General features: G+C 39.2%; 1 protein-coding gene across 2 annotated transcripts in view; it reads right to left on the bottom strand.

The window, feature by feature from the left end:
* Positions 1-16,959, bottom strand: part of siah1 (siah E3 ubiquitin protein ligase 1) — a 39,297-nt gene extending 22,338 nt beyond the window's left edge. The window contains exon 1 of one of the 2 annotated variants that reach the window (XM_037767377.1): positions 16,844-16,959. In XM_037767377.1, coding sequence (XP_037623305.1) covers positions 16,844-16,895 — 52 coding nt within the window. In that variant the 5' untranslated portion in view covers positions 16,896-16,959. Of the gene's footprint in view, positions 1-6,534; positions 6,720-16,843 lie in introns of those variants that run through there. The other variant, XM_037767378.1, reaches the window with a different exon arrangement.
* Between the last annotated feature and the right edge of the window lie 790 nt (positions 16,960-17,749).

Below are 17,749 nucleotides of genomic sequence, written 5' to 3' on the forward strand. Positions count from 1 at the left end.
CTTTGGCAGTCACATCTTTTCCACAGCAGGAAAAACAACTGAGTAACAGTGCAGCTTAGCAGCTTGTTACCATGGAGAAGCCACACAGAGCTGGGATGTCAGGGCAGAGGCAAAACTCACCTCCACAAACACACACACAGACACACGCACACAAAAAGCCACACACTTTGTTTTTTAACTAGCAGACATAGATGTGCATCATGCGTACACACACAGCAATAAATAAAGCAAGCAGGGACTCCCTTTGGCATTAGTAACAGATCTAGAATTACCTCACTATGACAAAGCCAGTGAGTCACTCTCCGTCTCCCCCTCTCTCTCTCCCTCACACACACACACACACACACACACCATCAGGCCAGCAGGAACAGCTGTCTTTCTTGTGAGGAAGAGCTGAGCTCTATTCACTGGACATTTGCTGCTGATGTTGTGCCAGGACAGTAAAAAAAGCAAAGGTCTGCTGACAAGCTAGGTCATAGACACATGCACGCACAAACACAAAGCAGCTCACCCACCCCTTGATAGATTCAAGATCGCCTAATAACACCAATAGAGTTGTGAAGTGTCCCCAGGGCACCCCTGATTCCTTGATGTAAAAGTCCCATTCATTTTTCCCATAGACAACGTCACATGACTAACAATTGGATCAGGATCTAACCCTCCCGGTTAAATAAACAATACTGCTTAAGAAATATTTGTTTTTTGATAAAAAAAAGGTAAAATGGTATAAGCTTGTTTACATAAAAATTTCAAGGTATACGTTCAAGGCATTAGAGCGAGGCGATACGGAGAAATCAAATATTCTGATATTTTTGTCCAAATATCTCAATATCAATATCGTAGGGTTGACCATTGGTGCTTTTACAAAATATTTACAAAATTAAATTTTTGATAAATAATGATCAGTAATGCAGATGACTAAGTGAGTAAAGGTAAATAATAGAACAGCTAGAACAGTCTGGTAAGTTCAGAAAATGACATCACTTTACTGTAATGCAGCCATTAAAACCAGGAAAAGACAACATTTATGCCATGTCACGATATTTCAATATCCAAAATCTAGGACGATATTGCCCAGCCGAACAAGGTATACGATTTATCGATGCAAGAAATATCCACCAAGTTTAAAATTCTGTGACAAAGCATTTTGAATTTGCTACACTACTCTGATTGGCCTCTATGGACTGTCTCATTGGTGTTGTCGTATTTATATCCGTCCGCCATGCCAAAATGACAGCCAAAGCATGATTTCTCAGACACGAAGATGAAACAATTAAAACTGGTGGCCATAATATAAACTTACAGGCTCGTTACATTATCTGAGAGTAGGATCATTATCCGCTGAGGTATTGCTTCAAATATTCTGATATTTGATTTGCCAAACTCACTCTCATACTATTTGACATCATGTAATTGAATCTTGACACAACCCTTGGTGTAAGCAGGCTTATAACTTGATCAGAAATGTGATATAAAACACTTTGATTGGAGACAATCCCCTCTGTTATGCAATGTGACACTAGGCATGCATACATTTTGTAGTTTGTACAAAGTAGTGAAATAAAACAGACTAAAAAAGCTGGCATGTTGAAGAAACATGATCGAAATTGAGCCTGTCAGGATTCCCATTCAAGCCAGAATCGTGAAGTCCTTTTCTATAGGTGGTCCTGTGTTCAAAAAAAAGTGTGAGGGAAGAAACAAGCTTTTAAATGAACAAGAATACTGCTTTGAAGCTTTTTTTTTTATTGTTATTTAAGTCTTTTTGGGAAGTGACTAGTCAACAACCTGTAACACATCCTACATCGGGTTAATTCATATTTTTTTGTCAATAAAAACAAGCTATTCATCACATAACCAGCCTCACTTTCTTCTCTTTGGCAGAGAGATAATAGGGCACAAAGGTAAGAACTGATAGGCTAACCCCTTGGGTTGATGTGTCTGAACCATTAGCGCCACTGCCACTGCAACCTCAACTGTCGGCACACATAAGTGGTTACATCATCCTCACTTCTAAACTCACTGTGTAAATGAAATCAGCCACCAAGCACTGCACCCACAGATAGGTGATAGAAATTACCACCGAAGAGAAAACCAAAACACAGCGAGGAAAACAGTTGCTATCCTTTAACGGTTCACAGAAAATGTAATTCCAACCCGGTCTCACGGGAAGGCGTATTAATACCACAACATTACATGTTAAATGCGTGCCATCAGTACGCATTTTAGCCTTTTCGCTTGTCATTTGTACACCACGCAAACGTCCGCAGTCAACAACGGTCTAAAACATGGGTTTCCTGGTTAAAAGTCTGGTGTTTGTTGGGCCCATCAACCTACCCTCCCTCCTACCATATGCTTATTATACTGCGTCACTAACTCTTACCGTAGCATTTATATGCGGATGCGTTTACATTGCAGTCAGTACAGGATACATAGCGTACAAATGGCACGCGGAAATCAAGAAAGGCGTACTTATTGCACGCTAAACACCTTGCACATTATCGTGGCATTTATATGCCTTTTTCGTGCGAACAGGCTGGTAATTCAATTGACAACTGTCTGTTTTTCGGATTTTATTATTTGCAAATGTCAGTGATTTAATTAGAGTTGACAAGATTAGTTGATTCGTCAGGGGACAGAAAATTAAATTGCCAACTATTTTGTTAATCAATATATTGTCAGTAATAACAAGCAATCTGAAGGTATCAACTTGGGCCTTAGAAAATTGCCTTTCTTACTATTTTCTGATATTTTATAGTATGAGGGTTTCATGCGAATGAGTCTTTCCTATCCATGACATAAATCCCTGGCATCTTGGCATCTGTCAACATCCATCCACATATGAGAACCACCCCGGTGGCAATATAACCCAACGACTAAGCCTCTCTAAAAGCTACGGAAAACCCTCGGGTCAAAACAAGTTCATCTCTGTTGCAACATTACAGACAACCAACACTGTACAGAGCACATTCAGCAAAAAACAAGAAGCCGTTTTTTTTTCATCAGGGTTGAATGCATGCGTGTGTGGTTTTGCTTATTTTAGCTCATCAGACCTCATCTCAAGACAGCTTCGACCTTTATCACCTAACCTTAGCAAATGTCTAGCTGGTCAGAATAATCGAACATATGGCGTATGGGTGTTCCACTAGGATTTTGCAGTCAAGTTTGTAGGCAGGTTTCTGTTTGGGTCCCGAGACTTTTACCTGGATGTATTCCCACAATCACATCTTGTACTTGGTTGTAAATGTGTAAAGTCTGGATCCTGAATACTCTTCGTTCATTATAATCACTAATCACTAAATTGGTGTGGTGGGTTAACAAGTTCCTTGAGGTACTACTATACAGAACTCTAGACCAGTGTTTTAAAGTTCAATCTTCACCCAGAGCATCACTGCTTTTCATTTAAGTCATCCTATCATGGACTGGTGTACAACTGGGATTAATGCAATTAATTGAAATAAACCACCTGGCAGTAGCAGACAAGTTAAAATGCATGTCAAATTGATTACAAAGCTGTGGGAAGATGTGTTGCAATTCCAATGATTAACAACAACAAATGGGACCATCTCTCATTATCAATGCCATGCAGCTCTCAAGCCTGTCTTGAGCTTAAATTAATTGAAACTGAATATATAGTTGGTGTTTAAAATCATCCACAGGACAGGAGCCCCTGCTGCTGAGCAGACTGATGGCTGCTCCATTACCTCACTGTAGAAAAGCATACAGCCAAAACCCAAACTTTTTCTCCACATCTTAATAATAGTTATCCTTTTGTTTTGTTTTGAATGACAAGCATGTTTGTCTTTCAGATTAGTCATGAAAAGGTGAAATTTCATGGTTGTAATTTTTTAAATCAAACAATAAAATTATGTGACAAATACTTTAGCCATCAGTGACAGACTGAATTACTGGCCAACGGACTTTTTATGTCCATTCAAAATATCAAAAATAGATGCCTTAAAAGGACCAGTGTATAACAATTAGGGGGATATAATGTCAGAAATGGAATATAATATTAATTAGTATGTTTTCTATAGTGTATAATCACCTGAAAATAAAAATCTTTGTGTTTTTGTTACCTTAGATTGAGCCATTTATATCTATATAGGGAGCGGGACCCCTTAACAGAGTCCGCCACATTGCAACAGTAACCAAGAACAGACAAACCAAACTCTGTTAACTTTTCCTGCTTGGGCCGGAGTCAATAACGTTCTCTCCCGTCGCCGCCGCTCTCTCTCTCTCTCTCTCTCTCTCTCTCACTTCACCACTCACAAACACACACACACACACACTCTAAGCACACTACTCTTACAACAACTGGCTCTAGAGACGGCCATTCACGTTTTTTGCGTCGGCCACCTTAGCAATCCTACATGCTTGGCACACCGGAGAAGTTGTAATGGGCAACCTCACCGCTAGATGCTGCCAGATCCTACACAGTATTCCTTTAATATTTCTGCCCCATTTCAACATGCTGTTCAACATACTGTAAGTAATAATCAACTTAATGTTAAAAAAAGAACAAGTTGTGTGTCAATAATAGATAGTGTTGCAATGGAACTAGCAATATAAGGATAACAAAGGTTCTTCATCAACAGTTGATGATCTAATCAATCCAGATTGACTGAGTCTTCCCCAGGAAATTGGTTAGCAGAGTTTACCACCTCTGTAGTAGTCTTAGCTCTATAGCGGTCTTCTGACAAACTGCGTTGTTATAGGCACAGCACAACACTATGTGTTTGTATAATATGTTATGCAATAGGTTCAAGATTTGTGTAAATTCCATTGATGAGATGCAGTCAGACTAAAATGTGGCTGCCCTTGCAGAGTACTCTGCCCTGGTCAGCGAAGACCAAATATAGCAGCTCTCTAGCCCTTTAAACATTACTATTTTTCATCTAGTCATCTTTTGGTGATTCAAAACATTAACCTAACAGGCTTACCAGTATGTCCTATGATGACTACTAACTACTAACAACAGAATTACACATTAAAAGTGGTGCATTTTGCAAATGAACATCTTTCTGCTCTGTGTTTCTTCCCCTTTGTGTAAAGACTGAAAACCTTTGATAGATTAAAAAAAATACTTTTCATTCAATATTCCACAACCGTGGATAAATCTCCCATCACTGCAGGGTGCAGGCCATTGGCAAGAGTTTTCAACCTCACAAACATAACATATAGCCCAAGTTTGTGACTTTCATTTTGCAGCATTTTTTACATCTGAAGCTTTTGCATTGATGACGACAATGGAGTCACTTCCACCACATTTTGTGTGTACTTATGATCTTCAGTTTATTTGTGTTACATATAAACTGAAGACAAACTGTTGCAATTGTTCTTTATGCTGATGTAATTGACTTGAATATGGTCGTTTTTCTTGTAAAACAGCAGAGGGCTGGGGTCCAGGTTCGGAGATGGTGAGCAAGCTGTCTGTATCTGTGTATTTGCAGTGTGTGTTGGTTATGTAATGCTGTTTTGTCTGTATGTGTTTATAGGACCCTCTCGAAAATGAGATGCTACATGTCAAGGGGCTATCCTATCCTTTCAATAAATTCTATATTTTAAGTTACTAAACTTTAACTGAGGCTTCACATTTTAGCCCAGGACAATTTACTAACCTTGTCTTATAAGTTCAATAAATTAGATAGATCAAAACCTGAGCAAATAGCCAGAATAACAAACAAAACATTACTGAGGTTACCTTACTTGACTGATGTAACTTAAAACATAAGGTCATACGGGAGATACTATTTGTTTTGTTTCTGACAGCTTAGCTCATAACATCTACAGGTGCTCAGCTGCTGCACTCTCAATGCACACAAGAGGTGATGGTATAATAAAGCAGATCAGAGCAATCTCAGGAACAACAACAACAATTGAAAGCTGACATTCACTCGTCCTCCCCCTTTGAGACAGGTCAAACCCACACATACATACAATCACCGGTGGATCTCTTTAACTGCAGCCGCAGTCGTTACTTTGAGTAAACATTACTCATCACTTCCTCTACACAGCCATCACTAAAAACCAGGTTAGGTTTCTACACAAAACAAAGCCATGATGGGGGTTTCTGTTTGACCTGAACTAACCTGCCATTGAAAGCAAAATGGCCTTGTGTCTGGCAAGGCAAGGCAGACAACGGCATAGCCTAGCTAGCATGAACTGTTACAGATACACACAAGGCCTCGTCTTGCCGTAAAGCAGTAACCACAGCAGCAGCAGCAGCAGCAGCATACTAGCTAGCTGGAGCGGTGGATTGGTAGCTTAGCAATGTGTGTGAACAAGCTAGGAAACCAAGAGCGGTTTTCATGCACAGTTCAGTAAAGGTTGACAACCACGTCTGCACACCGTAGACAAGTGTGCATTTGACAACAAACAAGCTACCGACACGGCTAGCCAGCTTACAGCTAGCAGCCAGCATTAGCACCATGCTAATGAGGGAAGCTAACGTTGCTACAGCGGGCTGTTGTTTTTTCCCCCCCCGACACACACACACACACTACGCCTCGGAAAGCCCATGTTTCACCCGCTTACCTCGGACGAAATATCCTGCAGTTCACTGCAGACAGACGGGTGAATGTACGGCGAGGTGTTGGACGCAGGATCCCTCTTTATGTTCGTGTTTCATTCGTTAGTTAGCTCGTCGGTGTTCACTGAGCTGCTGCTTCCCAACAGAGACGAGACGCCAGGCGTTAAGTACCAGCCGCTCCGGAGCGCGCACAGTTGTTGAAGTTTGTCGCGGGAGCGCGCTCTGCACGAATCGCCCTATTGTAGCTACAAATTCGTCCAGATTAAAAAATAAATAAATACATGCATACATATCTGCCTAACACTCAGTTTGCTACTTGGATTATTCTTTTTTTTTTTTTAAATTAATTTCAACCAATAATGATTAATTCATAAATAATCCCATCCTCCCCATCACCATCACACACATTCCTTTCATATCATTTTGCTTTCACTTCTCCAAAACTGCACGTGTTTAAACCAAAAAGCTATAAAAAATGTTTTACCTACTGGATATTTTTTTAAATCAATTTCACCCAATATGATAATTAATTAATTCATAAATAATCCCATCCTCACCCATCACACACATTACTTTCACATCATTTTGCTTTCACTTCTCCAAAACTGCACGTGTTTAAACTAAAAAGCTATAAAAAAATTTACCTATTTGAAAAAAAAAAAGATGATTGAATGAGAGGCAAAAAGTCTTCAGAAAACAAGTCTGGTTTAGCTACAAATTGGTCCAAATAAAAAAAAAACATAATCTAAATAAATACATGCATAAATATCTGCCTAACACTCAGTTTCCTACTTGAATATTTTTTTTAAAAAATCAATTTCACCCAATATGATAATAAATTAATAAATAATCCCATCCTCCCCATCACACACACATTATTTTCACATCATTTTGCTTTAATTTTTCCAAAACTGCACGTTTAAATCAAAAAGCTATAAAAAATGTACTTATTAGAAAAAAAGATGATTGAATGAGAGGCAAAATGTCTTCAAAAAACAAGTCTGGTTGAGCTACAAATTGGTCCAAATAAAAAAAAAAAATTCGAAATAAATACATGCATAAATATCTGTCTAACACTCAGTTTCCTACTTGGATTTTTTTTTTTTTTAAATAAATTTCACCCAATGTGATAATTCATTAATTCATAAATAATCCTCCCCATCACACACATTACTTTCACATCATTTTGCTTTCACTTCTCCAAAACCGCACGTGTTTAAACCAAAAAAGCTATAAAAATTTGTTTACCTATTTGAAAATAAAAGATGATTGAATGAGAGGCAAAAAGTCTTCAAAAAACAAGTCTGGTTGAGCTACAAATTGGTCCAAATTTTTAAAAAAAAATCAAAATAAATACATGCATAAATATCTGTCTAACACTCAGTTTCCAACTTGTTTTGTTTTTTTTAAATCGATTTCACCCAATATGATAATTAATTCATAATCCCATCGTCCCCATCTCACACACACATCATTTTGCTTTCACTTCTCCAAAATTGCACGTGTTTAAACCAAAAAGCTATACAATTTGTTTTACCTATTTGAAAAAAAAGATTGAATGAGAGGCAAAAAGTTTTCAAAAAACAAGTCTGGTTGAGATGAGTTCCTCTATATGTCCTCCTGTAACCTCCTATGAGAATCTTCATTAACATTTCACCATGCTGTGTGCATAGAAAAGGTTCTAAAATGGGATATTTTAATGATTATGTCCTTTAAAGACACTCCAGTGGCTCAGCAGTTACGAATGAAGACATGTGGTTCAGTCTTGATGCTTATACTATACATGTAACTGGGTGAGATTAGATTAAGAGGTCATGTCGCTCCCTCTATAGTAATCTGGACATAAGGGAGTCCCTGCAGGCCCCACCTACCACCACCAGCAGCATCAGGAGGGGGAGAGATTGGAGGAGAGGGAGTTGAGAGACAGAGAGGAGTGTGGGTAGGGAGTAGGAGGGGCTACACAGGCTGGGATTACAGAGAAGGATTGGTTATGTAAGTGCATTGTCCCAGTAGGCGAGCAGCAGCCTGAGCGCATGGGAGGGCGAGAGAGATTCAGAGAGCAAGAAAAGTGAGAGAAAAAAAACAGACTTTTGTAAATATTATCCTATTGTCCTATCCTCAGCAATGGCTTTGGCACTGGGAGTAGACTTGTTACTATAATCATACAGAGTAACTTCTCTCTAAATATATGAGTGCACCACTTACAGTACAGTACAGTACAGTATAAAGTAGACCACATATATCACATGGGTGTGAGTGTGGATGTAAACAGTATGTTCTTTAATTATCCTCAAATGTAGAGTACGTCACATCCTTATCCAATATGGATAATTTTGCTAAAGTTATAGGTTAAATATTTTTTTTCTGGACGAATAGCATACACCTCTTCCTATGTGAATATACAATGTATTATCTTAAAGGAGCAGTAGGTAGGATTGATGCAAATATGATTAAAAACAGTTATTTTTATAAAACGGTCACTATATCCTGACAGTAGCGCATGAGACGGGTAATCTGAAAGAAAAATCATGTGCCTCTGTGTCCTCCGGTGTCCTCCAGTGCTCCTAATGTTATCTGCAAGATTTCACAAACCGGAGGAAAACAACCAATCAGAGCCGAGCTGGAGCCTTGCCGTCTCTGAGCAGCTGTCAATCAATCGCAAACTCTTATCCGATTTGCGACCCGGCCGCCATGTTGAGATCAGTTGAGGAAAGCACCGCCCACCAGCCGGAGAAACCTTTCTCAATTTACAGCTAAACAGTACACTAAAACATGTTTCTGAAAACATTATACGAAAGAAATAGGCATTACAGTAACAGAATATTGATTCATATTTGATCAGTGCTGCCTAGTGTGACTGTTTGATCAGAGTTCACGAGTGATTGGCTGATTGACAGCTGCCTCCATTGAATGAACAGCCAATAGGAACGCTCTCTCTGAAATCACCTGTGGTTGGCCAAAGTTTCCAGTCACGGGCTATTAAAGCCTGAAAACAGAGCCAATAAGAGGTGCAGAAGTCTAGATTTCAATCAGACACATACATACATTTGAATAAAGCAAGCATATTTGCCAAATCTCCCTTTAATATGTATTTTTAACAGATACAAAATGTGTGATTAATTTGCGATTAACTATCGACAATCATGCAATTAATTGCGATTAAATATTTAAATTGATTGACAGCCCTAAAATAAATAGAAGGCTATAAAAAAAATCATAAAAATTTCGTTATTGCTTATAAAGTTGTTTGTTTTTTTGAAGGGGAGAATTAAATGTCTTTACTGACCGAATCTTCACTTCAAGTTATTTTCAAAGTCAGCGTCATTGAATGAGAGAAACTTTTTGGATGTTGGAGACAGTTATGAAGAGAGCCTATATGATGATGAGAACAATACAGTGTGGCCAAACAGAGAAGGAATGAAACTGCAGAGAGATCAGCAAGGAGTATGTTGGAGAAGGGTTGGGGGAAGAAAGGGAGAGGAAGTGGGGCGATCCAAACCCAAGAGAATGTTAAGCTGTGCTGGTATGCTGTTGGAATTTTAATTTCTGGTCGGACATAACATACATATTGTTTTATTTTTTCTTATTCAAGTGAAAAGGAATAGACACCGAAACAGGATTGAGGAAAGGAAAAATGTGGAAGGGAGAGGTCAAGGGAGAGGGGAGGCTGAGAAGAGAGATTGAGAGAAAGGGTGGAAGGAAGTGAGGAGACAGGGGTGGTGGATGTAAGGAAGAGGGGAGAAAAGCAAAGACAGAGGTTGGAGTGGAGAGAAAGAAGAGAGTGAGGGAGAGGAAGTTGACTGGGAGCCGGCAGAACTGTTCATCAGCAAATTCCAGACATAATGCTGTTTGGCGATGCTTATCCTGAAACCAATGCAAATTCTTCGCTGTGGATTTCTCAGGCTTCTCACGGAGGACTGGTTTGCTGCTGAGATTCTTGCGGGAAACCCCAACAGGGCTGGTTTTGAAACCCTGTCTTTTAAACTAGCCAGCTAGCCAGTTGTGCACGCTCACATGCACAAACATGCGCTAAAAGCACATGCAGCCAGCCCGGCTAAACATCAGACCGGCAATACGTCATCCAGACTAGGCTTGCATGACCACACCCCCTTTTGGAGGAAAACAATCCCGTGTCCGTCATAGATGGGAACAAAGAGAAGAAGTTGAAACATGTCTCCAAACTTCTGCTTTAAACAAACCGGTGGCTGTGGCTGTGTAATCCCAAATTGCTCCCGAACTGTGTGAATGAGAATTTAGATTAGATCCTGATGGGCGAAGTCACAAATCCAAAAACGCTGATCTCCGATTCGTTCCCCGCGTCGTGTCATCGCCGAGGCTGCACTCCCGTTTTGGTGGAAAGAAACTTGTTGTCACTGGAGAGAAAATGACAAATAGCTGTTGTGTCGCGGGTTAACCGAGGCTTTCAAACTGAGATTTGAGGCACATACGATATGTCAATATTTACTGTCAGTGTGGAAAAATCGCTAAATGATGCTGGTGACAGTGACAGCGGCCTTGACTTTTTGTGAAGTACCCGTATGTGCTGGTCTGATGTTTTTCAACAAAGCAGATAGAAGCTTGGTTTACAGCACACATGGGGAGAGCGACTTGATTCTCTGCTCAGGTAGACATTACTCCTCTATATCTTTACAGCAAATATTTGTTGCTGCTATATCAATGCTCTGGTGATCATAGAGAACAGTTAAACAAATAAGATATGACATGTTAATTAATGAGCTTTTGAGGTGCTGGTTGGCCGATTTTATTACCTTTGGACAAAGCCAGGCTAGCTGTTCCCCCCTTTCTCCTGTCTTGCTTAATATTTAGCATACAGACATGTCGATCTTCTGATCTAACCCTCAGCATAAGCATATCGGTATTTCCCAAAATATCCACCTTTTCCTTTTAGTGTGACAGTCTTGAGGCCTATTAAACTACAGTAGGTCTACATACCAAAGTCCAAGATGGGTCACATGACATGGCTGCTGCATGAGGGTTCCCACATGATGACAAGAGAATTATGACACTCTAGAAAAGGGTTGTTTCTTTGACTGAAGAAACTCTGTGTCACATTATATAATGTCATGTATTTCCTCTCTCACCAGCTCCCTGTGTAGCCTAAAGTCCTCTGGCCACCAACTAACTTTACGGTGGATTAATGTAATTATGTGATTATGAAATCCGGCTATTAAATTATGGTCTATGGGCAGCGATCAAAGCAAGTGCAGCACAAACAGCACTGTCTATGTCTTTATAAACATAACTACAGGGTTGTGTATGACACACAAGGGATCACAGAGCAACAAGAAAGGGCAATTAAGAGTCTGACTCGGAAAACAGCGGCACAGACAGGATTTTGGATTTGAGTGGCCTCATTAAGTGTGTAAAAACCACAAGTCTATAATGAGCACCAGTATTTCCTTTTTTTTTTGCTCAGAAGTGGTGGTAGGAGGCCCAATCACATCCTGTGCCCACAGGCCTGAAAGACTCCTTTTTAAAAAAAGAGAAATGACGTCAGACGTCATAACATTAGAAAACATATTTTAAATGCAAATGTAAATATAGGCCAAATAGCCAGCATGAACCCAGGCCAAATCAAATGTGCCTGCATGTGTGTGATTGCTGCAATTTTCAAGTAATTTTTGTAAAAACAAAAATATCACGGTCATGATTATTTATGTTTAATCAAATAGAAAACCTATTTTGAGATTTAAATAGGGCTGTCAAAGTTAACGTGATGATTACGCATAAATGCAAATTTGTTTTAATGCCACTAATTTCTTTAACGCATCAATTTTAAAGCTAGAGTAAAGTTACTGGTATCATATGAAACTAGAGGAATTGTCATACTAGCTTGTTCCAAAGTAGGCTAAATAACGCTCCCAACTTTTGCTAAATTTTGGCGAGGAAAAACTTGCATGGCCATTTTCAAAGCGGTCCCTTGACCTCTGACCTCAAGATATGTGAATGAAAATGGGTTCTATGGGTACCCACGAGTCTCCCCTTTACTGACAGCCCACTTTATGATTATCACATGCAGTTTTGGGCAAGTCTTAGTCAAGTCAGCACACTGACAGCTGTTGTTGCCTGTTGGGCTGCAGTTTGCCATGTTATGATTTCCTCCCATATTGAGAAGAGTCCTTCATCCCAGATGCCATCAATATTCTTCACTCAACAAAGTGATTGAGCAGATCTAAGCCACAGACACTGACATAAACGGTTTTAATGTGCAATATAACCCATCTATGTATCTGTTTTTTACCAACTGTTGTCTGGTTTTTAATGTCTGGTTGTTGTTTTTTTATGTTGTTGTTTCCTGTGTTTGGTGAGCTGAAGACAAATATCCACCCTGGTGGACAATAAAGATTTATTGTATTGTATTTATTGTAGTATAAAATACTTGACAAATCTCCCTTTAAGGTACATTTTGAACAGATAAAAATGTGCAATTAATTTGCGATTAATAGCCATTAATCATGAACAATCGTGCGATCAATCACAATTAAATATTTAAAACGATTAAGAGCCCTAGATTTAAAATCCAATTTTAATACTTGTAAAAAACCTCATGGCTTCATTATAAAGAATTTTAAAGAAACCCATAGGTGCTTTGGAATGAGCCCTCTGGGTTACTTATAATGAATCCTGAAAAATGGTTCTATATTGAAATGTTCAGGGGTATCATATACTGTATGTACCAAGACATAGAATTAGTTAACGCGATAATAACGTGACAAAATATGTTTGTTCTGCTCTTCCTGTAATCCAGAGTCAAACAGTGTTACTGTTAAACTAGTTGTGCAGTAGCCACGCTTTGCATGCAAAGGCCTCTTTTTGCAACAAGGAGCACCCCCAATCTGTCCTTTGACTGCCTGGCCTCCAGGAAATTCCCCCGAAGCAATGTTTTGGGCTAAAACAGACCTGCATATGATCAGCAGCATTTTTCACTGCAATCAAGGAAGAAGAAGTTGCTTATGTAATGCTGCTCCTGATGTGTGTTAGTGCATGAGTGACTCTGGAAATACTGTGATGAATAAAGAGATGAAATAAGAGATAGTATGATAATGTGGATCTCAAACTCAGAGGTTCATCCAAAACTGAATTATTCTGTATAAACTCACACACACACACACATACATACACACACACATACATACGAATTTAACCTAAGTCCAAGGTCTGAATGTGCCTGAAACACAGACCACACACATTTGCATGAAGGCAAAGTGACTGAAAAGTGTGCGTTCCTTAAGCATTTATCTCATGCGTGTGTGATGCCTACACCTACAGGACCTCCCTCTTAAAATCCCTCCATATAATATCATTAAGTACAATATTAAAGGTAGGATTGGTAGTGTTGTTCAAATACATATGTTTTTGTTGTATTTGTTGAAATTCTCATTACATCCCGACAGCAATCAATAAATCAAATGCTCTGACAAAAAAAAAATCTGGTATCTGTGGCTGTCGCAGGACTGTAATAAACCCGACCAAGATAGAACAGCTTGCCTGTCTACCTGCGTGCACTCTGGCCATGCACTCAACTTTGGGGCGTCTTTCTCACTAGATGTAGCAGCTTTTGGAGCTACAGTAGTGCTGCGAGCTACTTTCATTGGAAAAGAGTTGGCAACACATGGCTGGGTTTTTCGGTTGCATCATTTTAAAAATCTAGTGTACTCTTTATAGTTTTTCAGCATTACCGACCTCTCAGAAATAATGTGCTAAATTTGTACCTTTAGGGGTACAACGGTTCCGTGCCATTTTAGTTAGCTAGTAACATTAAATACACAAATAAAATAAAATAAAATAAAATAAAATAACATAAAAATAATTTATTTTATAGCGTGCATAGATCAACTATATGCAAGCCAGCTAGCTGCACCCCAGTCTTATAGTCTTACAGTCTAAATTATGAATTACTTATGAATATTCTGAAATTCCAATAACACAGATGAAAATAGACTTCTTTGGGATTTGGGAGGGTAGTGAAAGTACTGTCGCCACAAATCACATACATAGAGCATATTAAAATCCATTGTATCTAACCATGTTTTACAGCATTGGTCTTGTTTTTTGTAGCTGACTTTTGAAACCCATCAGCAAGTCATGAAGTATCAAGATCATAAAACAATATTAAATATGTTTTTTAACTGGTGATGAGGGCCCATAAGTCTCTAGGACCCCAATCGGAACATTAGTTTGGGCTTGGGACAAAGATTAAAGGCAAAAATGGTTGTAAAGGCCATGTTTGAAATGGTGAAAGCCACAGTTTTAGTTTAAATTGCTCTTTGTCAGACTAAAGGGATTATCCCTATACCCTACAAAAATATACTCCTCATGAAAAACTGACCACACAATAGAATGCAAAGCTTGAAAACACACCATGATTACTTTATTCAGCGGGTTTTGGCTTCGTAAAGACACGTCATCCTCTATTCTTAACACACTACAACTGAAACAGATTGCAAACTCTGTGTTTTAATAGGACTTCACACTGTATAAACATTTCCCACAAAGATGTGCCATGTAATAAATCTAATTGAAAAACAACGCTCATAAAAGAGCTTAAAAAGATGGCAGCCAGTACATTTGGAGATAAAATGAAAGGTCACAGTCAACATATGGTCTTTATTACAATAAACCAACCCATAGATTTAATGGGACTGACTTGTGTCCCTAAAGTGGCAAAATGTTCGGACAAGTCAAAAGTATAACCGAATACATCAATACATATTTAAATTAATAATTCAAATGGAGTGTACAAGCAATATAAAGCCTTCAATCAATTGGTAAAAAGCCATCTTCAATAGCATATATATATATATATATATATGCAAGTATTTTGTTTTTATTTTCATCTATTTATTTTCATTATTGTACTCATTGTTAGTACTTGATTAAAGATTGTATATTTGTTTGTGTTATGTTAAAATTAAATTAAAAAAGGGGCATGATTAAGGAGTTAAAAATAAAATATACAGAATCTATAAAAAAATAAAATACGTTTGAATTAATTCACCACATCATTTTAACAACTTGCGCTGATCAGAGGTTGAAGAAAAAGTGTAAAGCTTTATCTTTTTATCTCTGTATTATTATTATTTAATTATTCCTATCTCCTAGAAGTGGTAAACACCTGGAATTAATAGTTTAATTGAGACACAGGGGCTTCAACAAAGAGGCCACAAGTCAGTGTGGGTTATCTGCTGTAACTGGCTATTAAGAACATTAAACTCTAAAAGAAGGGAAAAGGAGAGGATGGACAGTCGACAGTCAGGGAAATTTGCAGGATTACAACAGCAGAAGGGGACAGTGCAAACAAAAGGCATCAGTAAAAACAAAACGAGATCTAACAAACAAGCAAGGAAACAATATAGATATAGTAAGCAAAAAATGGAATATGAAATGTTGATATTGTACATGATGAGTGAATTAATGAATTGTCAGTTTTTTGGTGTGTGCAGTCCACTGGGAGCAGTGTTGGTTGTCTGATAGCAGCAGGAAGGATGGAGCTGCGATATCTCTCCTTCACACACCGCGGGGTGAAGCGCCCTGTCACTGAAGGAGCTCCCCAGTGCTGTCAGAGTGTCCTGCATGGAGTGGGACATGTTCTCCATCAGGGATGATAGCTTAGCCATCATTCTCCTGTCTCCCACCACCTCCACTGGGTCGAGGGGGCATCCCAGGACAGAGCTGGTCTTCTTAACCAGTCTGTTAAGTCTCATCCTGTCTGCGGTCGAGATGCTGCTGCCCCAGCAGACCACTCCATAGAAGATGGCTGATGCCACCACAGGGTCAAAGAAGGTTGCTCAGGAGTGCTCCCTGTACTCCAAAAAGACCTGAGTCTCCTCAGCAGATATAGAGTCTGCTCCGTCCCTTTTTGTAAAGTGCATTTGTGTTGCCTGCCCTGTCCAGTTTATTGTTCAGGTGAACACCCAGGTTCTTGTAAGATTTCACCATCTCAACGTCCATTCCCTGGATGTTCACTGGTACAGGAGGAGAGTGTCCACTACCAGCTCTTTGGTTTCTCCCTGCATTGATCTGGATGCAATTCCGCTGGCACCAACCCACAAAGTCCTGGGTCAGTTCTCTGTAATCGTCATCCCCGTACCCAGTACACTAATACAATGTGTCACCACAAAGCTAATTGCCATCAAATGTGAGTGAACTCCCAGCAGAATTAAAACCCTACTCTATCTAAAATCAGCTTTTTAGTCATGACAAACCCACTGTTTCATACAGATAAAAAGTACAATACCGCAGGATGCTTGCATCCCTATATCACCAAAAAACAACAACACAGGTTTGACTTACCAGAGCCACAAGAGTACAGAACAACATCCGCAGAGAGCACACAAAGCACCATAGATCGTGTCAGATTGTGGAGGCAGCCTGCAGTCTTCACACCTGCTGCTCATGAGCCTAATTATCACAGTGGTTTGTGGCCCTCACCTGATTGGCTAATACTCCTGCATCAGAGTTTGAAATATCCATCCATGTGTTGACTTCTTGCTTTGCAGTGGAGAATAATGAAAAGCGACATATTCATGTTCTTTTTTTTTTTTTTTTAAATGCCTGCTGGGATATGATGGCATGCTGATCCATTATCTCTGTCGATCCTCTACAACCTGTCCACTTTCATGCACTATTCTGCTTTATCAAATGCGTGCTCACAGATGGTAAACTGTACGTACATATGACATCTGGTGAAGCCAGAAGTTGTAAAGTGAACAGAGAGAAAACATCACTGCAGTGGCTGTCTCTCTTTGATGCACACTGACCCCTAGTGAATAATCTGCAGAAGTGACTCAGACCCACTGTGCTGTCAAAAGCACATGACCATATAACTTGTCAGGATGTGTGAAAACAAATAAGAGAATATATATTTATAGAATAATGCTTTATTAATGCTTTGGTAATATCAAAGGGCTTCCATACAATACCATTAATGTTTGTGTATGTGTTTTCAAACCTTTTGTAATATCAATAAGGCTCAAAGTCTATATATCTTTAGTCTTAAAGGTGCAGTGTGTGAGATCTGGCGGCTTCTAGTGGTGAGATTGCAGCAACCAATTGACATTTTTCCCGTGTGCCAAGCGTGTAGGAGAACTGCGGAGGCCGACGTGAAAACGCAAATGACCCCCTCTAGAGCCAGTGTTTGGTTTGTTCTGGGCTACTGTAGAAACATGGCAAAGAGGCTCATAAATGGCTCATTCTAAG

Source organism: Sebastes umbrosus, chromosome 4, assembly GCF_015220745.1.
Source record: "Sebastes umbrosus isolate fSebUmb1 chromosome 4, fSebUmb1.pri, whole genome shotgun sequence".
Classification (NCBI taxonomy): domain Eukaryota; kingdom Metazoa; phylum Chordata; class Actinopteri; order Perciformes; family Sebastidae; genus Sebastes; species Sebastes umbrosus.